The sequence below is a fragment of the Pan paniscus genome, chromosome 6, assembly GCF_029289425.2.
Source record: "Pan paniscus chromosome 6, NHGRI_mPanPan1-v2.0_pri, whole genome shotgun sequence".
Lineage (NCBI taxonomy): Eukaryota > Metazoa > Chordata > Mammalia > Primates > Hominidae > Pan > Pan paniscus.
This window is the reverse complement of record NC_073255.2, coordinates 48,445,995-48,472,904: the sequence shown is the minus strand read 5'-3', so window position 1 is coordinate 48,472,904 and position 26,910 is coordinate 48,445,995. Positions and strand designations below refer to the sequence as shown.

The window sequence follows — 26,910 nt, the reverse complement described above, 5'->3', positions numbered from 1 at the left end:
GATCAACATCTCCGTTTCCCTATACACTCCTCTCCCCTAGACCCTGGTAACCACCATTCTACTCCCTACTTCTATGAGTTTGAATTTTCTAGATTCCACATATAAGTGAGATCATGCAGTATTTATCTTCCTGTCACAAATGACATAATTTACTTCTTTTTTTTTTTAAATTATACTTTAAGTTTTAGGGTACATGTGCACAACGTGCAGGTTAGTTACATATGTATACATGTGCCATGTTGGTGTGCTGCACCCATTAACTCATCATTTAACATTAGGTATATCTCCTAATGCTATCCCTCCCCTCTCCCCTCACCCCACTACAGGCCCCGGTGTGTGATGTTCCCCTTCCAGTGTCCATGTGTTCTCATTGTTCAATTCCCACCTATGAGTGAGAACATGCGGTGTTTGGTTTCTTGTCCTTGCAATAGTTTGCTGAGAATGATGGTCTCCAACTTCATCCATATCCCTACAAAGGACATGAACTCATCATTTTTTATGGCTGCATAGTATTCCATGGTGTATATGTGCCACATTTTCTTAATCCAGTCTATCATTGTTGGACATTTGGGTTGTTTCCAAGTCTTTGCTATCGTGAATAGTGCCGCAATAAACATACGTGTGCATGTGTCTTTATAGCAGCATGATTTATAATCCTTTGGGTACATACCCAGTAATGGGATTGCTGGGTCAAATGGTATTTCTAATTCTAGATCCCTGAGGATTTGCCACAGTGACTTCCACAGTGGTTGAACTAGTTTACAGTCCACCAACAGTGTAAAAGTGTTCCTATTTCTCCACATCCTCTCCAGCACCTGTTGTTTCCTGACTTTTTAATGATCACCGTTCTAACTGGTGTGAGATGGTATCTCATTGTGGTTTTGATTTGCATTTCTCTGATGGCCAGTGATGATGAGCGTCTTTTCATGTGTCTTTTGGCTGCATAAATGTCTTCTTTCGAGAAGTGTCTGTTCATATCCTCTGCCCACTTTTTGATGGGGTTGTTTTTTTCTTGTAAATTTGTTTAAGTTCATTGTAGATTCTGAATATTAGCCCTTTGTCACTTGAGTAGATTGCAGAAATTTTCTCCCATTTTGTAGGTTGCCTGTTCACTCTGATGGTAGTTTCTTTTGCTGTGTGGAAGCTCTTTAGTTTAATTAGATCCCGTTCGTCAATTTTGACTTTTGTTGCCATTGCTTTTGGTGTTTTAGACATGAAGTCCTTGCCCATGCCTATGTCCTGAATGGTATTGCCTAGGTTTTCTTCTAGGCTTTTAGGTCTAACATTTAAGTCTCTAATCCATCTTGAATTAATTTTTGTATAAGGTGTAAGGAAGGAATCCAGTTTCAGCTTTCTACATAATGCTAGCTAGTTTTCCCAGCACCATTTATTAAATAGGGAATCCTTTCCCCATTTCTTGTTTTTGTCAGGTTTGTCAAAGATCAGATGGTTGTAGATATGCGGCATTACTTCTGAGGGCTCTGTTCTGTTCCATTGGTCTATATCTCTGTTTTAGTACCAGTACCATGCTGTTTTCGTTACTGTAGCCTTGTAGTATAGTTCAAAGTCAGGTAGCGTGATGCCTCCAGCTTTGTCCTTTTGGCTTAGGATTGACTTGGCAGTGTGGGCTCTTTTTTGGTTCCATATGAACTTTAAAGTAGTTTTTTCCAATTCTGTGAAGAAAGTCATTGGTAGCTTGATGGGGATGGCATTGAATCTATAAATTACCTTGGGCAGTATGGCCATTTTCATGATATTGATTCTTCCTACCCATGAGCATGGAATGTTCTTCCATTTGTTTGTGTCCTCTTTTATTTCATTGAGCAGTAGTTTGTAGTTCTCCTTGAAGAGGTCCTTCACATCCCTTGTAAGTTGGATTCCTGGGTATTTTACTTTCTTTAAAGCAATTGTGAATGGGAGTTCACTCATGATTTGGCTCTCTGTTTGTCTGTTATTGGTGTATAAGAATGCTTGTGATTTTTGTACATTGATTTTGTATCCTGAGACTTTGCTGAAATTGCCTATCAGCTTAAGGAGATTTGGGGCTGAGACGATGGGGTTTTCTAGATATACAATCATGTCATCTGCAAACAGGGACAATTTGACTTTCTCTTTTCCTAATTGAATACCCTTTATTTCCTTCTCCTGCCTGATTGCCCTGGCCAGAACTTCCAACACTATGTTGAATAGTAGTGGTGAGAGAGGGCATCCCTGTCTTGTGCCAGTTTTCAAAGGGAATGCTTCCAGTTTTTGCCCATTCGGTATGATATTGGCTGTGGGTTTGTCATAGCTCTTATTATTTTGAGATACGTCCCATCAATACCTAATTTATTGAGAGTTTTTAGCATGAAGCATTGTTGAATTTTGTCAAAGGCCTTTTCTGCATCTATTGTGATAATCATATGGTTTTTGTCATTGGTGCCGTTTATATGCTGGATTACGTTTATTGATTTGCGTATGTTGAACCAGCTTTGCATCCCAGGGATGAAGCACACTTGATCATGGTGGATAAGCTTTTTGATGTACTGCTGGATTTGGTTTGCCAGTATTTTATTGAGGATCTTTGTATCGATGTTCATCAGGGATATTGGTCTAAAATTCTATTTTTTGTTGTGTCTCTGCCTGGCTTTGGTATCAGGATGATGCTGGCCTCATAAAATGAGTTAGGGAGGATTCCCTCTTTTTCTATTGATTGGAATACTTTCAGAAGGAATGGTACCAGCTCCTCCTTGTACCTCTGGTAGAATTCAGCTGTGAATCCATGTGGTCCTGGACTTTTTTTGGTTGGTAAGCTATTAATTATTGCCTCAATTTCAGAGCCTGTTATTGGTCTATTCAGATATTCAACTTCTTCCTGGTTTAGTCTTGGGAGGGTGTATGTGTCCAGGAATTTATCCATTTCTTCTAGATTTTCTACTTTATTTGCGTAGAGGTGTTTATAGTATTCCCTGATGGTAGTTTGTATTTCTGTGGGATCAGTGGTGATATCCCCTTTATCATTTTTTATTGCATCTATTTGATTCTTCTCTCTTTTTTCTTTATTAGTCTTGCTAGCCGTCTGTCAATTTTGTTGATCTTTTAAAAAAACCAGCTCCTGGATTCATTGATTTTTTTTTTTTTGAAGGGATTTTTGTGTCTCTATTTCCTTCAGTTCTGCTCTGATCTTAGTTATTTCTTGCCTTCTGCTAGCTTTTGAATGTGTTTGCTCTTGCTTCTCTAGTTCAATTGTAATGTTAGGGTGTCAATTTTAGATCTTTCCTGCTTTCTCTTGTGGGCTTTAGTGCTTATAAATTTTCCTCTACACACTGCTTTGAATGTGTCCCAGAGATTCTGGTATGTTGTGTCTTTGTTCTCGTTGGTTTCAAAGAACATCTTTATTTCTGCCCTCATTTTGTTATGTATCCAGTGGTCATTCAGCAGCAGGTTGTTCAGTTTCCATGTAGTTGAGCGGTTTGGAGTGAGTTTCTTAATCCTGAGTTCTAGTTTGATTGCACTGTGGTCTGAGAGACAGTTTGTTATAATTTCTGTTCTTTTACATTTGCTGAGGAGTGCTTTACTTCCAAGTATGTGGTCAATTTTGGAATAGGTGTGGTGTGGTGCTGAAAAGAACGTATATTCTGTTGATTTGGGGTGGAGAGTTCTGTAGATGTCTATTAGGTTAGCTTGGTGCAGAGCTGAGTTCAATTCCTGGATATCCTTGTTAACTTTCTGTCTCGTTGATCTGTCTAATGTTGACAGTGGGGTGTTAAAGTCTCCCATTATTTTTGTGTGGGAGTCTCTCTTTGTAGGTCTCTTAAGGACTTGCTTTATAAATCTGGGTCCTCCTGTATTGGGTGCATATATATTTAGGATAGTTAGCTCTTCTTGTTGAATTGATCCCTTTACCATTATGTAATGGCCTTCTTTTTCTCTTTTGATCTTTGTTGGCTTAAAGTCTGTTTTATCCGAGACTAGGATTGCAACCACTGCCTTTTTTTGTTTTCCATTTGCTTGGTAGATCTTCCTCCATCCCTTTATTTTGAGCCTATGTGTGTCTCTGCACGTGAGATGGGTTTCCTGAATACAGCACGCTGATGGGTCTTGACTCTTTATCCAATTTGCCAGTCTGTGTCTTTTAATTGGAGCATTTAGCCCATTTACATTTAAGGTTAATATTGTTGTGTGTGAATTTGATCCTGTCATTATGATGTTAGCTGGTTATTTTGCTCATTAGTTGATGCAGTTTCTTCCTAGCCTCAATGGTCTTTACAATTTGGTATGTTTTTGCAGTGGCTCGTACCAGTTGTTCCTTTCCATGTTTAGTGCTTCCTTCAGGAGCTCTTGTAGGGCAGGCCTGGTGGTGACAAAATCTCTCAGCATTTGCTTGTCTGTTAAGGATTTTATTTCTCCTTCACTTATGAAGCTTAGTTTGACTGGATATGAAATTCTGGGTTGAAAATTCTTTTCTTTAAGAATGTTGAATATTGGCCCCCACTCTCTTCTGGCTTGTAGAGTTTCTGCTGAGAGATCAGCTGTTAGTCTGATGGGCTTCCCTTTGTGGGTAACCCAACCTCTCTGGCTGCCCTTAACATTTTTTCCTTCATTTCAACTTTGGTGAATCTGACAATTACGTGTCTTGGAGTAGCTCTTCTCGAGGAGCATCTTTGTGGCATTCTCTGCATTTCCTGAATCTGAATGTTGGCCTGCCTTGCTAGATTAGGGAAGTTCTCCTGGATAATATCCTGCAGAGTGTTTTCCAACTTGGTTCCATTCTCCCTGTCACTTTCAGGTACACCAATTAGATGTAGGTTTGGTCTTTTCACATGGTTCCATATTTCTTGGAGGCTTTGTTCGTTTGTTTTTATTCTTTTTTCTCTAAACTTCTCTTTTCGCTTCATTTCATCTTCCATCACTGATACCCTTTCTTCCAGTTGATCGAATCAGCTACTGAGGCTTGTGCATTCATCACGTAGTTCTTGTGCCTTGGTTTTCAGCTCCATCAGGTCCTTTAAGGACTTCTGTGCGTTGGTTATTCTAGTTACCCATTCATCTAATTTTTTTTCAAGGTTTTTAACTTCTTTGCCATGGGTTTGAATTTCCTCCTTTAGCTCGGAGTAGTTTGATTGTCTGAATGAAGCCTTCTCTGAACTCGTCGAAGTCATTCTCTGTCCAGCTTTGTTCCGTTGCTGGTGAGGAGCTGTGTTCCTTTGGAGGAGGAGAGGCGCTCTGATTTTTAGATTTTTCAGTTTTTCCGCTCTGTTTTTCCCCATCTTTGTGGTTTTATCTACCTTTGGTCTTTGATGATGGTGATGTACAGACGGGGTTTTGGTATGGATGTCCTTTCTGCTTGTTATCTTTCCTTCTAACAGTCAGGACCCTCAGCTGCAGGTCCGTTGGAGTTTGCTGGAGGTCCACTCCAGACCCTGTTTGCCTGGGTATCAGCAGCGGAGGCTGCAGACCAGCGGATATTGTTGAACAGCAAATGTTGCTGCCTGATCGTTCCTCTGTAAGTTTTGTCTCAGAGGAGTACCCGGCCGTGTGAGGTGTCAGTCTGCCCCTACTCGGGGGTGCCTCCCAGTTAGGCTACTCGGGGTTCAGGGACCCACTTGAGGAGGCAGGCTGTCTGTTCTCAGATCTCCAGCTGCGTGCTGGGAGAACCACAATTTACTTCTTTTTAAAGCTAAGCCGAGTGCAGTGGCACACGCCTGTAATCCCAGTACTTTGGGAGCCTGAGGTGGGCAGATCGCTTGAGCTCAGGAGTTTGAGACTAGCCCTGGCAACGTGGTGAAATCTCTTCTCTACAAATACAGAAAAATTAGCCCAGCATGGTGGCATGTACCTGTAGTTCCAGCTACTTGTGAGGCAGAACTGGGAGAATTGCATGAGCCCTGGAGGTAAAGGCTACAGTAAGCTGAGATCGCGCCACGCCACTGCACTCCAGCCTGGGCAACAGAGTGAGACCCTGTCTCAAAAACAAAATAAAACAAAAAACAAACCTGAACCACATTAAAAAAAAAAATCCGTTCATCTAACGATGGACACCTAGGTTGCTTCCATATCTGAGCTATTGTGAATAATGCTGCAATGAACATGGGAGTGGAGACATCTCCTAAGCATACTGATTTCATTTCCTTTGGGTATATACCCAGAAGTGGGATCATGTGGTAATCTTGTTTTTACTTTTTTGAGGAACCTCCATACCATTATCCATGATGGCTATAGTAATTTACATTCATACCAGCAGTGCACAAGGGTCTCCTTTTCTGTATACCCTTGCCAACACTTGTTATCTTTCATTTTTTTGATGCTAGCCATTCTAACAGGTGGGAGGTGGTATCTCATAGTGGTTTTAGTTTGCATTTCCTTGGTGATTATTGATGATGATGAGCATTTTTTCATGTATCTGTTGGCCATTTGTATGTCCTTTTTAAAAAAAAAATTGAGATGGGATCTTGCTATGTTGCCCAGGCTGGTCTCAAACTCCTGGGCTCAAGGAGTCTTCCCACCTCACCCACTTCAGCCTCCCAAGTAGCTGGGATTCAAGCACTAATCACCAAATCCAACTGTATTCCCTCTTTTGAGGAATGTCTATTTAGGTCCTTTGCCCATTTTTGAAATTGGGTTATTTATTTTCTTTCTGTTGATTTGAGTTGCTAATATATTTTGAATATTAATGCGTTATCAGATATGTGCTTTGTAGGTATTTTCTCCTTATCCACAGGTTGTCACTTTACTTCATTAATTGTTTCCTTTGCTTTGCAGAGGCTTTTTAATTTGATTCCATCCCTTTGTTTATTTTTGCTTTTGTTCCCTGTACTTTTGGGTTTATAACCACGAAACCTTTGCCCAAACTAATGTCATGGAGCTTTTCTTCTCCTTTCTACTGTATAAGGTGTGAGATGAGAGTCTATTTTCATTATTCTCCATGTTGATATCCAGTTTTCCCACCCCTGTTTATTTTTAAGACACAGGGTCTTGCTGTGTTGCCAAGGCTGGTCTTGGAACTCCTAGGTTCAAGCAGTCCTCCCGCCTAGCCTCTGCAGTAGCTGGGTCTACAGACATGCACCACTGTGCCTCACTCCCATCACCATTTATTGAAGAGGCTGTCCTTTTCTTGCTGTATGCTCTTGGCTACTTTGCCAAAAATCAGTTGACTATAAATGGGTTTATTTCTGGGTTCTCTATTGTGTTCCTTCAGTTAATGTCTCTGTTTGTATGCCAGTACCATACTCTTTTGATTAACATAGCTTTGGAATAAACTTTGAAGTCAGGTAGTGTGATACCTCCAGCCTTGTTCTTTTTTGCTCAGGATTGCTTTGGCCATTTGGGATCTTTTCAGGGTTTGAGTATTCCACTGAATCAGAGTCTTGAATGGGGCATTTAAGACCCCCAACACAGACTGAACCAAACTACTCTTACTTCTTACCGTATATCCTGATCACAATACAAACTGGACTGTTTACTATTTTCTTATATCTTAGTTTGTATCCTTCCTTCAGTTTGCCAGTCTGGCTTGCTCATTCTTTCAACCTTAGTTCAGGTGGGTTTTTTTGTTTGTTTGTTTGTTTTGAGATGGAGCCTCGCTCTGTGGCTGGAGTGCAGTGATGTGATCTCAGCTAACTGCAACCTCTACCTCCCAGGTTCAAGCGATTCCCCTGTCTCAGCCTCCCAAGTAGTTGGGATTACAGGCACACACCACCACGCCTGGCTAGTTGTTTTTGTATTTTTAGTAGAGACAGGGTTTCACCATGTTGGCCAGCTGGTTTCGAACTCCTCACCTCAGGTGATCCACCTGCCTCAGCCTCCCAAAGTGCTGGGATTACAGTTATGAGCTACGGCACCTAGCCTCAGGTGTTATTTTTATCTATGAAGTCTTCATTAATCTCGTTCAGAAGTGATTTTTAAAAATACCTTTAGAACTGAGATCACTTTGTGAGTACTTATTACATCCAGTTTACCCAGTTGATAGGCATTTGAGTTGTTTCCAGTTTTTGGCTGTTATGAGCAAAGCTACTGAACATTTGAATACAGGTCTTTTGTTTTTGTTTCTCTTGAGTAAGTTAGGAGAGGGTTTGCTGTGTTGTTGTATGGGAAGCGAATGCTTGACTTCTACAGTCCCATGGTGTTTTTCAAAATGTCTTTGCCATTTGCATTCCAGTCAGTAGAGTATGGGATTCCAGATGCCTCACCTCCTCAATAAGACTTATTTTTTTTTTGTCAGTCTTTGATTTTAGCCATTCTAGTGGATGTGTATTGGTATCTCATTGTGGTTTTATTTGCAATTCCCTAATGATAAGTAATGTTGAGTATACTTCCATATGTTTATTTGCCCTTCCTATTTTTTGCTAAGTGTCTCAAAATGTTCATTCTTCATGAATTGGGTTGTTGTCTTACTAAAGTTGTAAGAATTCTGTGTATATGCTAGATACAAATAAATGTTTTGCAAACGTTTTTTCCTCAGTCTGTGGCTCACTTTCCCTAACAGTAATTTCCAAGAGCAAACGTTTTAAATTTTAATGAAAAACCAGTTTAGCATTTGTCTGATTTATGCTTTTTTTTTTTTTTTTTGAGACAGCGTGTCTCGCTCTGTCGCCCAGGCATGTTCTCAGCTCACTGCAACCTCCGCCTCCTGGGTTCAAGCGATTCTCGTGTCTCAGCCTCCTGAGTAGCTGGGATTATAGGCGTGTGCCATCACGCCCAGCTAAATTTTGTATTTTTAGTAGAGACAGGGTTTCACCATGTTGGCCAGGCTGGTCTCAAACTCCTGACCTCAACCTGCTTCTGCCTCCCAAAGTGCTGGGATTACAGGCGTGAGCCACCCACTGTGTTTGGCCAGATTTACGCATTTTATGTCCAAAAAAATTTTTGCCTAACCCACAGTAACAGATATTTTCTCCTTAGGCTTATAATGTGCATGTTTCTCAGTCTACTTTTATGTATAATGTTAACATTATGATAGCATACTTAACATTTTCATCTTGTCTTTTGTACTGTTGTCATCTTTTTTTTTTTTTTTTTTTTTTGAGACGGAGTCTTACTTCTTCGTCTAGACTGGAGTGCAATGGCATGATCTTGGCTCACTGCAACCTCCGCCTCCCAGGTTCAAGCAATTCTCTTGCCTCAGCCTCCCCAGTAGCTGGGATTACAGGCATGTGCCACCACGCCCAGCTAATTTTTGTATTTTTAGTAGAGCTGGGATTTCACCCTGTTGGCCAGGCTGGTCTTGAACTCCTGACCTCAAGTGATCCACCCACTTCAGCCTCCCAAAGTGCTGGGATTACAGGCATGAGCCACTGCGCCTGGCCTGTTGTCATCTGTTTTATGTCTGTTTGCATGGTGTATGTGTGTTAAATACAGACATAAAATTTAAAATGAGAAGAGGCACTTATATTTACTCAAATATTTACCTTTTCAAATGCTTTTCCTTTTTACAGATCCAACTTTCCATGTAGTATCATTTTCCTCTGGCTGGAGGAATGGCTTTGAACATTTTTTATTATGTAGGTCTGCTTTTTCTATGTCTGATAAAGTCTCCATTTTGAAAGATCGTTTTACTGGGTGTGGAATCCTAAACTGAAATTTTTTCCTTAATATTTTGACTTGTTGCATTTCTGGCTGATAAATTTCTGTAATATTTTGGTTTTGCTTCAACCATTGGATTTCAAGTCCTGTGACTTTTTAAATATTTGTGGTTCTTAAGCACCTAGTACAGCATTTGATAGTAGGTACCTAGCAAGTGAGATTAAATTGCCTGTCTTGTTTTATAATTTTATTTTCTAGGGCTGGGTGTGGTGGCTCATGCCTGTAATCCCAGCAGTTTGGGAGGCTAGGGCAGCAGATCAACTGAGGCCAGGAGTTCAAGACTAGCCTGGCCAACATGACAAAACCCCATCTCTACTAAGGGTACAAAAACTAGCTGGGTGTGGTGATGTGCACCTGTAATCCCAGCTACTCGGAAGGCTGAAGTAGGAGAATCGCTTGAACCCAGGAGGCGGAGGTTGCCATGAGCCAAGATCTTGCCACTACACTCCAGCCTGGGCAACAGAGTAAGACTCGGTCTCAAAAAAACAAAACAAAAAACAAACAAAAAAAACACCTTGTATTTTCTAGCAAACTATTCCTTCAGCATAAATTGCTTTGGATTAAAAAAAAAAGAGGTCCAGGCTGGGCGTGGTGGCTCACGCCTGTAATCGCAGCACTTTGGGAGGCCAAGGCAGGCAGATCACGAGGTCAGGAGTTCGAGACCAGGCTGGCCAATATGGTGAAACTCTGTCTTTACTAAAAATACAAAAATTAGCCGGACGTGGTGGCGGGCGCCTATAGTCCCAGCTACTTGGGAGGCTGAGGCAGAAGAATCACTTGAACCTGGGAGGTGGAACTTGCAATGAGCTGAGATTGCACCACTGCCTGGGCAACAGAGCAAGACTCCATCTCAAAAAAACAAAAAATGAAAAACAAACAAAAAAAACCAAAGAAAGGTCCAGCCCCACACGGTTAAAAAAATTCTGTTGATATTAATAAGGTCTGGTAATACACTTTGAACAAATTCTTGATGGCTACAGAGAGACTAATCAAAGTATGTGCTTTTGTGCATGTCAAGTACTGAGCTCCCTTCTACTCTTCTCACCTGCTTTTCATTTTCTGTCTTCAAAAATACATATCAAGGCATGGTTCAGGGAAACATGAAGACAAACACAGAATTTATGCTCAGTGGACTAGAACATGTTTGCTTGAGCAAATCTGCAAAAAGTCAGCCATGTGTCTTTTTGTTGTTGTTGTCGTTACTTTTAATATGGCATGAGGACCATAAAGGAAGCGTATTTTTAGAATAAACACAAAACATTTCAGTTTTATGTTATCTTTTCTAGTTTTAAAAATAACATGTTTATTGAAATGTATTTCACATACTGTACAGTTACTGTTTTAAACTATAATTTATTAGTCTTTAGTCTCTTCATAGCTTTGTGTAACCACTAATTTGAGAATATTTCAGTCACTCCAGAGAGAAACTCCATGGCTATTTAGCAGTCACTCCCCATTCCCACATTCCACAGTTTTGGCAACCAACGGTTGGTGATTTCTTTCTGTCTTTATAGATTTTCCTATGCTGGATATTTCATTTCAGTGGAATCATATAATGTATGATCTTTTATGGCTGGATTCTTTCACTAAAGCATAATGTTTTCAAGGTTTATCTGTGTTGTAGTATATGGATCAATATTCCTTTTATTGGCCAAATATCCCGTTGTATGGTTATGCCACATTTTATCATTAGTCATGGACCTTTGGGTTAACTTTTTGGCTATTTTTTTAATGCTGCTATGAACATTTGTGTACAAGTTTTTGCATGAGCATTTGTTTTTCTCTTGAGCATATATCTAGGAGTAGAATTGCTGGGTCATATGATAATTCTATGTTTAAGATTTTAAAGAGCTGTCAAGCTGTTTTTTAAAGTAGCTGCATCATTTTTATATTCATATCAGCAACATATGAGGGTTCCAGTTTCTTCACATCCTCAACAAGAGTTGTCTTTTTGATTGTAGCCATCTTGGTATTTGCAGTGGGATCACATTTTGGTTTAGATTTGCATTTCTCTAATGACAAATAAAGTTGAGCATCTTTTCATGTGTTTTTGACCATTTGAGAAATGGCCAAAATCTTTTTTTGAGAAATGTCTACATGAATCTCTCGTCCACCCCCACTACCCCCTCTTTTTTTTGAGACAGGGTCTCACTCTGTTGCCCAGGCTAGAGTGCAGTGGCACAATTTTGGCTCACTGCAGCCTCCATCTCTGGGGCTCAAACAATTTCCCTATCTTAGCCTCCTGAGCAGCTGGGACCACAGGTACACGCCACCACACCTGGCTAATTTTTTCGTATTTTTGTATAGATGAGGTTTCGCCGTGCTGCCCAGTCTGGTCTCAAACTCAAGCTCAAGCAGTCCTCCCACCTTGGCCTCCCCAAATGCTGGGATTATGGGCATGAGACACCATGCCTGGCCTTCTTTGCCCATTTTTAAATTGGGCTGTCGTCTTATTATAGGATCTTAAGAGTTTTTTATACTGTCTATTCTAGATGTAAGTCCTTTATCAGATACATGATTTACAAATAATTTCTTTCATTCTATCACTTTGTTGATGGTGTCTGTTAAAGCACAGAAGTATTTTATTTTGATGGAGTCCAATTTATTATTTATTGCTTGTGTTTTTTGGTCTCAAATCTAAGAAGGCTTTGCCTAATCTATGTTCACAAAGATTTTCTGCATTTTCTTCTAAAAATTTTATAGTTATAGCTCCTACTTTGATCCATTTTCAGTTAGTTTTTTGTATGGTGAAAGGAAGAGGTCTAGCTTCATTCTTTTGTGTGTGGATATACAGTTGTCCCAGCACCATTTGTTGAAAAGAGTATTCCTTTTCCATTGAATTTTCTTAGCACCCTTGTTGAAAATCAACTGATCACAAATGTTAGGATTTATTTATGTACTCTGAATTATATTCCATTGATTTATGTATCCGTCCGTATGCCAGTACCACACAGTCTTGCTTACTCTGATTTTGCAGTAATTTTTGAAATCAGGAAGTGTGAATCTTCCAACTTAGGTCTTTTTTAAGATTGTTTTGACTGTTTGGGTTCTTGGCATTTTCAAATGAATTTTAGAATCAGCTTGCCAGTTAGTTCAAAAAAGCAGCTAGGATTTTGATAGGGAGTACATTGATTTAAAAAATTTTTTGTTTCATCACTACAGAACTGCAATACATTGACTTTTTAGATTAATTTGGGGAGTATTATCTTGTTAATTGTTTTTTTTTTCTTTTTGAGACAGGGTTTCACTATGTTACTCAGGGTGGTCTTGAACTCCTAGGCTCAAGTGCTCCTCCTGCCTTGGCCTCCCAAGGTGTTGGGATCATAGGCATGAGCCAGCGCGCCTGGCCAGGGAGTATTACCTTTTAACAATTTAAGTCATCTAATACGTGAACACGGGATGTCTTTCCTTTTATTTAGATTTTCCTTAATATTTTTTAGTGTGTTTTGTAGTTTTCAGGGTATAAGCCTTGCACTTTTTAAATTAAATTTTTAGGTATTTCATCCTTTTAAAGGCTATTGCAATGGGATTGTTTTCTTTTTTTCTTTTTTGAGATGAAGTCTTGCTGTGTCGCCCAGGCTGGAGTGCAGTGGCACGGTCTTGGCTCACTGCAACTCTGCCTCCTGGGTTCAAGTGATTCTCCTGCCTCAGCCTCCTATGTAGCTGGGATTACAGGTGAGTGCCACCATGGCTGGCTAATTTTTGTATTTTTAGTAGAAACAGGGTTTTGCCATGTTGGCCAGGCTGGTCTCAAACTCCTGACCTCAGGTGATCCACCCACCTTGACCTCCCAAAGTACTGGGATTACAGGCGTGAGCCACAGTGCCCAGCCGGAATTCCTTTTATTTCTTATCCTTGACTAATTACAATGGCTAGAACCTCAAATACAATGTTGAACAGAGGGATGAGAAGGGACTTTCTTGTCTTGTTCCTCATTTAGTCTTTATTCGCAAAGTAATTAGCTGCAGATTCGTCATAAATGGCTAGTTTTATTTTTTAATAAAAATAATGACTTTGATTCCAAGTCATTGCAGAAGTCAGGAAAAAAAAAAGACTTTGTTTCTCTCAAAGTCTTAAGTTCTGGTGTAAAAAAAATTCTGGGTTGGGCATGGTGGCTCACACCTGTTATCCCAGCACTTTGGGAGGCCGAGGCAGGAGGGTCACTTGAACCCAAGAGTTTGAGATTAGCCTGGGCAACATGGCAAAAACTTGTCTCTACAGAAAATACAAAAATTTGCCGGGCCTGGTGGTGTGCACTTGTCCCATCTACTTGAGGGGCTGAGGCAGGAGAATCACTTTGAGCCTGGGAGGTTGAGGCTGCAGTGAGCCAAGATTGCACCACTGCACTCCAGCCTGGGCAACAGAGTGAGACCCTGTCTCAAAGCAAAACAAACAAAAAAAACCCCTCAAATACCTTGTTTGACCCCTATATGTGAGCATATATTAATATAAGTATTCATTACTATTCTAGGGGCCATGAAAAAAGGAAATCTCCTATTTTGTAGTATGTGTGTAATGATTGCCACATTGGTTTCTCATATACCATGCGTACAGAAACATTTGAACAGTGTTTTATAATGAATAATGTATGCATTAATGTTGAAATTATGAGAAAGAGCCAGCCATGTGATGATCTAAGCATCCCAGGAAAAGAAAATGATGCATGCTTAGGCACCAAGTCAAGAAGAAGCTTGACCTTCTGCAAAAGCAGAAAGGAGACCAGCATGGCTGGAGTCTGGTAAATAAAGAAGGGTATAATAAAGATGGAAGGCGGTTTAGGCCTTGTGAGTCACAACACAGAGTTTTATTTTTATTTTAAATGCAGTTGGAAGCCACTGCAGAGTTTTTAAGCAAGGACATGGCATAATCCAATTTATGTTTTTAAAAGACAAAGACATAAAATACAAGCCAACCTGTAACAAGTACTGTGTGATCAGCAAATAGGGAAGTGATAGAGATGAGACTTTAGCTTGACCCATGCAAAATAGATAAGAATTACAGGCTCACACCTGTACTCCCATCACTTTGGGAGGCCGAGATGGGCGGATCACCTGAGGTCAGGAGTTTGAGACCAGCCTAACATGGTGAAACCCCGTCTCTACTAAAAATACAAAATTTAGCTGGGTGTAGTGGTGGGTGCCGTAATCCCAGCTACTTGGGAGGCTAAGGCAGGAGAATCACTTGAACCCGGGAGGCGGAGGTTGCAGTGAGCCGAGATCATGCCATTGCACTCCAGCCTGGGCAACAGAGCGAGATTCCGTCTCTCTCTCTCTCTCTGTCTCTCTCTCTCTCTCACACACACACACACACACACACACACACACACACAGAAACAAATGGAGGAGAAAGAGATAGTGTGGTAGCAATAAATAGTGCCTGGCTTTGAAGTGAAAGACTTGGGTTTGAATATTGACTCTGCCTCTTGTTAGTTCCCCCATCTGCTTTCTCTATACCTTGGTTGCACATGAGGAGCAAATCAAATGAAAAATGCTTATAAATGTGAACCTGTGAGGGTTAGTGTGGTATACAGTCATGTCCCCAGTTTTCCATGGGGCATATATTCTAATACTCCCAGCGGTTGCCTGAAACCACCAAAATAGTACTCCACTCTAAATATACTATGTTTTTTTCTATACATACATACCTATGATAAAGTTTAATTTATAAATTAGGCACAGTAAGAGATTAACAACAATAATAAAATAGAACAATTATAACAATACCCTGAAATAAAAGTTATGTGAATGTAGGGTCTCTCTCAACATCTCTTATTATACTGTACCTTGCATAAGAGAAACCATGGAAAGTGAAATTGAGGATGAGGGGACTGCTGTACGGTATTTGTTTTATTCAGTGAATAAAACACTGAATTATGCTAGGGGCTGTGGAGTGATACAACAATGAATTAGACTCAGTTTCTGCTCCTCAAAGAGGGTGCAGTCTGATAGACTATGTGGTTGATATCTAAAATGTGAAGTTAAGAGTTATCATAAGAAGGGTGCAGATAAAATGCTATGGGAGTTCATAGAATGGAGACCGTGCTTCTTGTTTGGATTTGGCTTCTTTTTTCATAAGGCTTTATGAAGTCCTTTATGCTAGTCCTTGAGAGATGGATAAGCCTTGAATAGAAGATGGAGGGCAAGATGATATTCTCACTAGGCCAGTATGTGGGAATGTAAAGGCATGGAAGTATTGGGCAAATTTAGTACTTGATAAGCAAAGGTAGGTTAGGACCAGACAAATTATGCAGTACCTTGATACTAGGCTGCTGTGAATTCTTTTCAATAGGAATACTATCAGCAGTGTCTTTAATTGTGTAAATATTTATTGAGCATCTACCACTGCCAGGTTTATGATAGAAGTCAAGGCTTGAGGATAGAATATCTCAGTTTAGTTGGGGAAGATAGATTATCTGATTATTTTTATTCTGAGATATAAACAGAGTTGTGATGGGATCATAGGACAAGTACCAGCTCTAGCTGACTGGCGTAATAAGAGAGGGCTTTATAAAGGTGGTAAACACTATGCTGAGATACGAAGTATCCTTTTGTTTCCTACATAAAGGAGGTGAAGACAGGAATATGAGAGAAACATTCTAGGCCTGACACTTCCTATATTTTGTGATGGCTGGACAAGGACTTTATATGCAAGTCAAGCAGGGCCGAAGGCTTTGGGGTAACTGAAAGATTATTCAAGTGCAGAGTTAATTGGAAAGGGTGGAGACTCGAGGTGGGAACCTGGTAAGGAGACTTGCACTGGGCCCAGTGTGTGATGATGTAGTACCTAATGTGGAATAGTAGCTATGGGGATAAAGAGCATGGAAAAATGGAGAGATGCTTGAGATGTAGAATTGGTGGAGCTTGGAAACCAAATAGATCTGTGAGAAGAGATAAAGAGATCATGTGGAATGTAGAATAATTTCCAGGTTTCTGCTGTTTTAGAGGGTGCCACTGCCTCAGAATAGGGTATATTTAAGGAGAAGGAGGGTGGATTTGAAGAGGAAGCTTAATAGTTTTAGCTGTATTGTGTTGAAGGTATATGTCACAGAGTTGGAAGTAGAGAGGATGATTTGCGGGGGTGACGGGGGACGAATTGACAACATTTAGGTAATCATTTAAGCCACACATAGCATAAATTAAACTTGTGGGAGAATGAATATAGGAAGGAAGAAAAACCTCAAGGTGCGGAAACAGCCATAGAAGTAAGAAAATCATGAAGACGAAAGGTAGTAGAAATAGCTAGGAAGTGCTCCAAATAATTGGAGCAGAGAGAGACTTTTAAGGTTGTAGCCAACATTATCACAGACAGTGATGTTTTTTTCTTTTTCTTTTTTTGAAAGGTAGGTCATTGGTTGCTTCAGAGGTGACCAGTTGCAGAGAGGATGTATGTATAAGCCAGATTGTAGTGATTTGAGGATTGAAAGGACAAAAGAGATTTTGGCCGTAACTGGAAGGACAGATAAAGATAATATCAGTATGCCATCATTTTCTCTTTGTTTTGTTTTCTTGTCTGTTTTTAAAGATCTTAGAGATTTGAGTAATTTATTCCTTCAGGGGAATTAACAAATGAACAGCAAAGGTTAACATCACAATTAATAGAATAAGCCAGCTATTGTCATAGAGTAGCCTAGCATAGTGCATCTCAGACTTTAATGGATATCTTGTTAAAATGCAGATTGTGGTTCAGTAGGTCTGGGCTGGAGTCTGAGACACAGCATTTCTGACAAGCTCACAATTGGTGCTGATGCTGCCTGTCTATGGACTACACTCTAAGAAGTAAGGCTCTAGAGAGTATGAGATTGATGCATTATAGGGGAGTTAGCCTTAGATAGAAAGAGGAACACCTCCTTTCTTAATTGAGGTGGAGTGTACGGTGGATGAAGGCACAGGAAATACAGATTAAATTTGCAGGCAAGAGACATGCCTGGTAGTCTTTGTTTTTTTCTGTGAAACAATAAGTAAAGCTATGCTATGTGAAGACTAGGAATGGGATTGTGTGAGCTTGATGAAAGTTGTGAAAGTTTGGAATAGCTACTAAGAGGAGGAAAATGAGTGAACTTGGGACATGTAATAATCGCTGAACAGTGAGGATTAGTTTGGTTATGGTGTCTGTAGAAATGGAGCAGACACAGACTAGTAATAAAGTAAAAAAGACTAGTAATGTAGATTTTTTTCTTTCTTTTTTTTTTTTTTTTTTTGAGACAGAGTTTTCGCTCTTGTTGCCCAGGCTGGAGTGCAATGGCATGATCTCGGTTCACCGCAACCTCCGCCTCCCAGGTTCAAGCGATTCTCCTGCCTCAGCCTCCCAAGTGGCTGGGATTACAGGCATGCGCCACCACACCTGTCTGATTTTGTATTTTTAGTAGAGACAGGGTTTCTCCATGTTGGTCAGGTTGGTCTCGAACTTCTGCCCTCAGGTGATCTGCCCATCTCGGCTTCCCAAAGTGCTGGGATTACAGGTCTGAGCCACTGCACGTGGCCAAGAGATTGCTTATTTTTTTAAGATGATATGGTACTCTAGGGAAGTGGTAATGAGGTCTAAAGTAGAACAGTGTCCTCGAGAATGGAAGAGGAGGATGTGGTAGGCCGAATAATACTCACCCAACACCACACCCCCTCCAGGTGCCATGCCCTAATCTTTGCAATCTCTGACTGTTACACTTTACATTTTAAGAGGAACTTTGTAGATATGATTAAATTAAGTATGTTGATGTGGCGGGGTTATTCTGGGTTATCTGGATGGGTCCTGTGTAATCACAAGGATTTTTATAAAAGAGAGGCTGTAGGGTCTAGTCAGAGAACTCACGTGATGACAGGAATAGGAGAGAGAAAATGTCATGATGAAAGTAGAGGCCCAGGTGATGTAAGGTTTTGAGCCAAGGAATGTAGACAGCCTGTGGAAGCTGGAAAAGGCAAGGGAACATTTTCCCAAGAGACTCCAGAAGGAACAAAGCTCTGGTGACATGTTGGTTTTAGTTCACTGAGACTGATTTTGGACTTCTGACATGCAGAACTGCAAGAAAATAAATTTGTGTTGTTCTAAACTGCTGACTTTGTGGAGTTTTCTGTTACAACAACGATCAGAAACATTCAGAGGGTATGGATATAAGGGAATAGTATAGAGTTAGAATCAGTAAAATGAGACAATTAAGAGGTTGTGGTGTGGGAACTGGGAAACTAGATTTCTAGCCTGGGTAAATGAGTGGAGAGTAGTGAAATTAAAAATAGAGAATGGTAAGGAGTAGATGTTACAGGAGGGTATATTTGCTTTGCATGTCATAATTTCAGGAACTGGTGAGAATAGTATTTTGAGTCTAGTAATATAGATTAGAGTGGAAGAAAATTTGAAACAAGGAGATGAATTTAAGAGGCTACCACAGTGCTGTTACATATAGTTAATAGAGCTGTTATAATAACGTTACATGACAAAATACACAGGATCATCACTTTATATAGTGCTTTTCAGTTTGGGAGTCATATTCATACCTTTTTGGGGGGGTTAATAAGTTTTTGAAATGGACACAGCTGCTATTAGCATGAGAAATAAGCAGAGTGGAAACATTGGCCTCAAAGATGTTGTGGATAGCAGCTACTGTATTGGGCATCATATGTATAGAACATTTCTGTCATCCAGAAAGTTCCATTGAGTGATGCTGCTCTGTGTTATTTTCAACAGTGGAGGACTGGATATTATCAGTATTACAGTAAAATTTTTAGGACACAGTATTTGCTAATTAGAAATAATCTTCAGAAGACCTAGACTCCTGGAGAAACTGTGAGATAATAGTCAAGTGAACAATATACAGTGCTCTCCAAGGAACACTAAATAGTCTAACAACGAGCACTAACCAGTTGGGTTTCAGGATACTGGGTTTTTATTCTGGTACTACTTTGTGTTGTGTGTATTTGGGAAAACCTGTTAGAAACATAGAAAGTTCTCTTCTTAAAGAGGTCCTGTAGCCTCTTAAAAACATCACAAGCAAGAAACAGGTAATATGTATTCATTAATTTCTACAACAGTGTAGGAATATTAGGAAAACATTTTTAGAAAGAAAAATCTTGGCTGGGTGCAGTGGCTTATGCCTGTAACCCTAGGCCAAAGTGGACAGATCATTTGAGTCCAGGAGTTTGAGATCAGCCTGGACAATATGGCGAAACCCCTATCCCTACAAAACATACAAAAATTAGTCGAGTGTGGTGGTGCGCGCCTGTAGTCCCCGCTACTTGTGGGGGGTGGAGGTGGGAGGATCACTTGACCCCAGAGGTCAAGGCTGTAGTGAGCCTTGTTTGCGCCACTGCACTCCAGCCTGTGTGAAAAAGTGAGAGACCCTGTCTTAAAAAAAAAAAAAAATTATCTATTAAACAAGGAGGTTGGACCTGCTACCTACCTCCATTTCAATTCTTTTAGTAAAACATTATCATGCCATAATTCATTATATAGTTTTAAAGATGCACTTCTCTCTTATTCTCATAACTTTTTATGGCTGAAATGTTAATCATTAGTAAAAATGGCCTAAACTGAAATTTGTTTAGTTTTAGGTTCCCAAACCATGTTTGTTATAAACAGTAAATATATTTTTGGAATTTATTAGCAAATCACAATATCTGAGAGAATGGAAACTTACTAAGACACGAAATAAATAGTTTAAGGAAGGAACTTTTGTAGAGAAATAAAAGAGTTGGAGAGGAACGGAAGTTGTATGTAGAAGAATTCAGTTGATAAAGTGATCAAATACTATAAAAAGTCGCTTCCAAAATATCTTTTTTTTTTTTTTTGAGACGGAGTCTCGCTCTGTCACCCAGGCTGGAGTGCGGCGGCACAATCTCGGCTCACTGCAAGCTCTGCCTCCCGGGTTCATGCCATTCTCCTGCCTCAGCCTCCTGAATAGCTGGGACCACAGGTGCCCGCCACTACGCCCGGCTAATTTTGTTTTTTTTTCACTATTTATTTTTTCTTTTTTCTTCTTTTTTTCTTTTTTTTAATTATTATTATTATACTTTAAGTTTTAGGGTACATGTGCACAATGTGCAGGTTAGTTACATATGTATACATGTGCCATGCTGGTGTGCTGTACCCATTAACTCGTCATTTAGCATTAGGTATATCTCCTAATGCTATCCCTCCCCCCTCCCCCCACCCCACAACAGTCCCTAGAGTGTGATGTTCCCCTTCCTGTGTCCATGTGTTCTCATTGTTCAATTCCCACTTATGAGTGAGAACATGCGGTGTTTGGTTTTTTGTCCTTGTGATAGTTTACTGAGAATGATGATTTCCAGTTTTATCCATGTCCCTACAAAGGACATGAACTCATCATTTTTTATGGCTGCATAGCATTCCATGGTGTATATGTGCCACATTTTCTTAATCCAGTCTATCATTGTTGGACATTTGGGTTGGTTCCAAGTCTTTGCTATTGTGAATAGTGCCGCAATAAACATACATGTGCATGTGTCTTTATAGCAGCATGATTTATAGTCCTTTGGGTATATACCCAGTAATGGGATGGCTGGGTCAAATGGTATTTCTAATTCTAGATCCCTGAGGAATCGCCACACTGACTTCCACAATGGTTGAACTAGTTTACAGTCCCACCAACAGTGTAAAAGTGTTCCTATTTCTCCACATCCTCTCCAGCACCTGTTGTTTCCTGACTTTTCAATGATTGCCATTCTAACTGGTGTGAGATGGTATCTCATTGTGGTTTTGATTTGCATTTCTCTGATGGCCAGTGATGATGAGCATTTTTTCATGTGTCTTCTGGTTGCATAAATGTCTTCTTTTGAGAATTGTCTGTTCATATCCTCTGCCCACTTTTTGATGGGGTTGTTTGTTTGTTTCTTGTAAATTTGTTTGAGTTCATTGTAGATTCTGGATATTAGCCCTTTGTCAGATGAGTAGGTTGCGACAATTTTCTCCCATTTTGTAGGTTGCCTGTTCACTCTGATGGTTGTTTCTTTTGCTGTGCAGAAGCTCTTTAGTTTAATTAGATCCCATTTGTCAATTTTGGCTTTTGTTGCCATTGCTTTTGGTGTTTTATTAGACATGAAGTCCTCGCCCATGCCTATGTCCTGAATGGTAATGCCTAGGTTTTCTTCTAGGGTTTTTATGGTTTTAGGTATAACGTTTAAGTCTTTAATCCATCTTGAATTAATTTTTGTATAAGGTTTAAGGAAGGGATCCAGTTTCAGCTTTCTACATATGGCTAGCCAGTTTTCCCAGCACCATTTATTAAATAGGGAATCCTTTCCCCATTGCTTGTTTTTTCAGTAGAGATGGGGTTTCACCATGTTAGCCAGGATGGTCTTGATCTCCTGACCTCGTGATCCGCCCACCTCAGCCTCCCAAAGTGCTGGGATTACAGGCGTGAGCAACTGCGCCCGGCCCCAAAATATCTTTATATAGAACAAAAGTTTTCTGAGTCTTTATCTCTGTTATTCAGATTCTGTCTAAAAGAGATTAATAGTTCAGAAGAAAGAATTGTGTTGGGATTTTACCTATTATCTTTGTATCTCTTTTCTTAGATAAGATTCACTGATTGTAAATTTCAATTAAATATAGTTTACGTGTCTGAATGAAATTGATGACCAGAATCTTGCCAGTGTAGGAAAAGTTGATTTAAGAAAAGAAGGTTTGCTTTCCAAACCTTCTATGCTGTTACCTTTGATGAGATGACAGTCTCTTTGCTTTCTTCTGCTGCTTACCTTTCTGCTACTCGTCAGTATCTGATCAGGGGATAGAAACATGACGTATATCAGACTTGTTTGGAGCTCCAACAAAATCTGAAGGGAGAGGAAATTAAAAATGTGGCTGAGTATTTCATGTTATGACACTTTTGGTTCCTATATTAAAGTTAACCAAGTTATTTCACAACCAGCTTACAATCACTTCATATTTAGCCAAACATTTCTTCTCATTTCTATGTATAATTATAAGCTTATTGATATTAAAGTGTGGGTTTTTATGAAATGCTTCCTCAATACTGAACCTTAGTTGACCCTCAGCACATACTTGTTTTTGAAAGAGGGAGGTAGATGTTGAATTTGTGTTTGAGTTTATCCTAAACCTAATCATCATTTTGTTTTTGTCCTAGAATTAGAATGTTTCTAAACACCTCCCTCCACACTGTATTAATGTCAACTAAGAACGGAAAATTTCAGTGTCCAGGCACGGTGGCTCATGCCTGTAATCCCAGCACTTTGCGATGCCAAGGCAGGAGGATCCCTGGAGCCCAGGAGTTCAAGACCAGCTTGGGCAGCAGAGTGAGACCCTGTCTCTACAAAGTTAGCTGGGCATGGTGGCGCACACCTGTTGTCCCAGCTACTCAGGAAGCTGAGGTGGAGGATTGCTTTAGCCCAAGAAGTCGAGGCTGCAGTGAGCTGTGGGTAGTATCTCTGCACTCCAGCCTGGGTGACAGTGAGACCCTGTTTCAAAAAAAAAAAAAAAAATTCTCTGCCTATTTATTATTTTTTTTGAATTAAAAAAAATTCACGAAATAAAAATTTAAAAAAATTTTGTGGGTGCATAGTAGATGTATATATTTATGGGTTACATGAGATATTTTGATACAGGCATGCATGCATATTAGTCACGTCAGGGTAAATGGGGCATCCTTTTATCCTTTGTGTTACAAGCATTTATCCTTTGTGTTACAGACAATCCAACTATCCTCTTATGGTTTTTTGTAAATGTACACTTAAATTATTTTTGACTGTTGGCCGGGTGTGGTGGTTCACACCTGTAATCCCAGCACTTTGGGAGGCCGAGGCAGGCAGATCACTGAGGTCAGGAGTTCGAGACCAGCCTGGCTAACATGGTGAAACCCCGTCTCTACTAAAAATACAAATACTAGCCAGGCATGGTGCGGGCATGCCTGTAGTATCAGCTATCAGGAGGCTGAGGCAGGAGAATCGCTTGAACCCAGGAGGCAGGATAATCTCTTGAACCCGGGAGGCAAAGGCTGCAATGAGCCGAGATTGCACCACTGCACTCCAGCCAGGGCTGGAGCGAGACTCTGACTAAAAAAAAAAAAAAAGAAAGAAAAAAAAATGTGACTATAGTCAGCCTATTGTGCTAGCAAATAGTAGGTCACCTTCATTCTTTGTATTTTTTGTGCCCATTAACCCTCCCCCGACCCTCCACCATGTCACTACCCCTCCAGCCTCTGGTAACCGTCCTTCTACTCTCTATCTCCATGAGTTGAATTGTTTTAATTTTTAGCTCCCACAAATAAGTGAGAACATGCAAAGTTTGCCTTTCTGTGCCTCACTTATTTTACGTAACATGATGACCTCTAGTTCCATCCATGCTGTTGCAAGTGACGGGATCTCATTTTCTTTTTATGGCTGAATAGTACTAGATTGTTTATATGTACCACATTTTCTTTATCCATTCATCTGTTGATGGACACTTAGGTTACTTCCAAATCTTGGCTAATGTGAATAGTGCTGCAATAAACATGGGAGTGCAGGTATCTCTTTAGTATTATTGATTTCCTTTCTTTGGGGTATGTACCTAGGAGTGGGATTGCCGAATTAAAAGATAGCTCTAGTTTTAGCTTTTTGAGGAACCTCCAAACTGTTCTTCACAGTGGTTATACTAATTTACATTCCCATCTACAGTGTACAAGGGTTCCCTTTTCTCCACATTCTCGCCAGCTAGCTCCTTGGCAGTGTGTTAATGTGTTAACCTGCCTACTTTAGAGTTAAAAAAAAATGCTGAGTTTCAGACCTGAGTTCTAGATAAAAATAGAATCCAACTCAGATCTTATAAGAGACTTTAATGCAGGGACTACAGAGGTGCCGTGGATTAAGGGAACCCATAAGGCATGTTTTTACTAGCAGCAGAGAAGCCCAAAGGGCCAGGAAAAACATAGTGTTATTGGAGCCTTGTGAGAGCTGTGAAGAGGGTGCCTCACAGCAACCATGGCGGTGGAGGGATGCAGCTTCTTCCAGAAAATGTGGCCATGAGGAGGGAGGGAGCTAGGAAGAAATAATCCAGCCTTTCTCTGCCTCCTTCTGTCAGTGGCAGAACAGCCCTGGAACTCAGAAGGCGTATCTGTTGGGGTCAGCATCATTGGGCACAGAGTAGGGCAGAAAGGTATTGGGAGATAGGGCAGTTGTAGTAAGATAATAAGCAACACAACTACTAATGAGTTCAGGTGTTGACTTCAGGTAACGTAATATTTTACCCAATTTCTTATCTGTTAACTATGCATACTTTACTGGGTTGATGAGGGCATTAAATGAGATAATGTGAAAGTACTATCATAATGTCTTTGTCTTGTGAGTATATTTTAAAAGTCTTGGTAATGCATGGATTTGAAAACCTCAGCTTCCTTTCACTTGGTACTGTGTTAAATTTGTTTTGTGGGAACTTTGCTTGCCACTATACTTTTAAATATATATTTTCCAATAATTTTTGAGAAGTGAATGGCCTCATTATTATCAAGTAGTTTCCAAGATTTAGTTTGTCATTGTTTTATAGAGCCAGAAGCCTGAAAACCTAAGTCCTAGTTCAGACTATACTACTATTTGTGGCATAGTTCTTTGTGGGAATTATTTTTACTTTGCCTCTCTGTGCTTTTCCTTTCTAAGAAATTGGAGTAATAATACTTAACTAGTAAATGTTTAATATTATGGTAAAATAATAGTTGTCAAGTACTTTGAAGACTTAAATGATATGTATATTAACTTTTTTACTCTCATTCATTTTGAAAAGTATCAGAGCCTCAGATTAAGAGTGATTGGATAGTTTTTACTTTGTTGCATTTTCTGTGTGAAATTATGTAGCTCATAAGCTATTATCTTGTATATGTGTGTTTACGTGAGTAAAGTGATTATGCTTATGTCTATTTTAGTTACTGTGTATGAATGTAATTTTTTAATTTTTTTGAGACGGAGTCTCGCTCTGAAGCCCTCCGCCTCCCAGGTTCAAGTAATTCTCCTGCCCTAGCCTCCTGAGTGGCTGGGACTACAGGCGTGTGCCACCATGCCGGGCTAATTTTTGTAGTTTTAGTAGAGACGGGGTTTCATTCACTATGTTGGCCAGGCTGGTCTCGAACTCCTGACCTCGTGATCCGCCCGCCTTCGCCTCCCAAAGTGCTATGATTACAGGCGTGAGCCATCACGCCTGGCTGTAAATTTTCTTAAAACTATCTTTCTGAAACGAACTCTAAGAGACTCTACTTATTGCCCAGTAGTAAGTCTTGTCTTTTTCACTCTTGCCATAGACAGAGCACTGCTTACTTCTGAACTTATAGTTGAGGAAGGTACTTTTGAGATGTGGCAACTGTCTCCTGGTAAAAGATTTGTCAGACTTTACCCTGCTGCTACTACTACCATTGATGTAGCCTTATTGCCTACTTCTTTTTTCTGAGACAGCAGTGATGCCTTGTCACATTTTTCGTCCTAATTTTTACATTTGTAGACCAGAGCGAGATCAGGGCAATCCATTTTGAAGAAAACTATGATCACCAAATAATACTCTACTTTAAAGAAATTTTTATTTTTCAAAACTTCAAAAATGTAACTTTGAAATTAAGTAAATTTCTATTTTATTTCATAAACTTGAGTTAGCACTGTCTTTGTAAATTCCAAACTGAACCTTTCTCAATTACTGACTAAATCTTAATTATTTCTCACCAGACGGTCTGGAAAATCCCGAAGCAGAAGCCCGTATTCATCTAGGCATTCAAGATCTCGTAGCAGGCACAGATTGTCTAGATCCAGAAGTCGTCATTCTAGTATTTCTCCTAGCACACTAACTCTGAAGAGTAGCCTGGCAGCTGAATTGAACAAGAATAAAAAAGCACGAGCAGCAGAGGCAGCAAGAGCCGCAGAAGCAGCGAAAGCTGCAGAAGCAACTAAGGCTGCTGAGGCTGCTGCCAAGGCTGCAAAAGCTTCAAACACTTCTACACCTACCAAGGGGAACACGGAAACTAGTGCCAGTGCATCACAAACAAACCATGTGAAGGATGTGAAGAAAATTAAAATTGAACATGCACCTTCTCCCTCAAGTGGTGGAACTTTAAAAAATGACAAAGCAAAAACAAAGCCACCTCTTCAGGTAACGAAGGTGGAAAATAATTTGATTGTAGATAAAGCCACCAAGAAAGCAGTCATAGTTGGAAAGGAGAGTAAATCTGCTGCTACAAAGGAGGAATCAGTATCTCTTAAAGAGAAAACCAAACCACTTACACCAAGCATAGGAGCCAAGGAGAAGGAGCAACATGTAGCTTTAGTCACCTCTACATTACCACCGTTACCTTTGCCTCCCATGCTGCCTGAAGATAAAGAAGCTGATAGGTAAGTGCAAAAAGTATTTGTCAATAACTGTTCAAAGAAAAAATGT

The 26,910-nt window shown here is 40.0% G+C and overlaps 1 protein-coding gene across 4 annotated transcripts in view; it reads left to right on the top strand.

Moving 5' to 3' along the window:
* CDK13 (cyclin dependent kinase 13) overlaps nucleotides 1-26,910 on the top strand; it is a 146,665-nt gene that overhangs the window by 10,837 nt on the left and 108,918 nt on the right. For all 4 annotated transcript variants that reach the window (XM_003808700.7, XM_003808701.7, XM_034963997.3 and 1 more), the window contains exon 2: nucleotides 26,205-26,864. In XM_003808700.7, coding sequence (XP_003808748.1) covers nucleotides 26,205-26,864 — 660 coding nt within the window. The remainder of the gene's footprint in view (nucleotides 1-26,204; nucleotides 26,865-26,910) is intronic.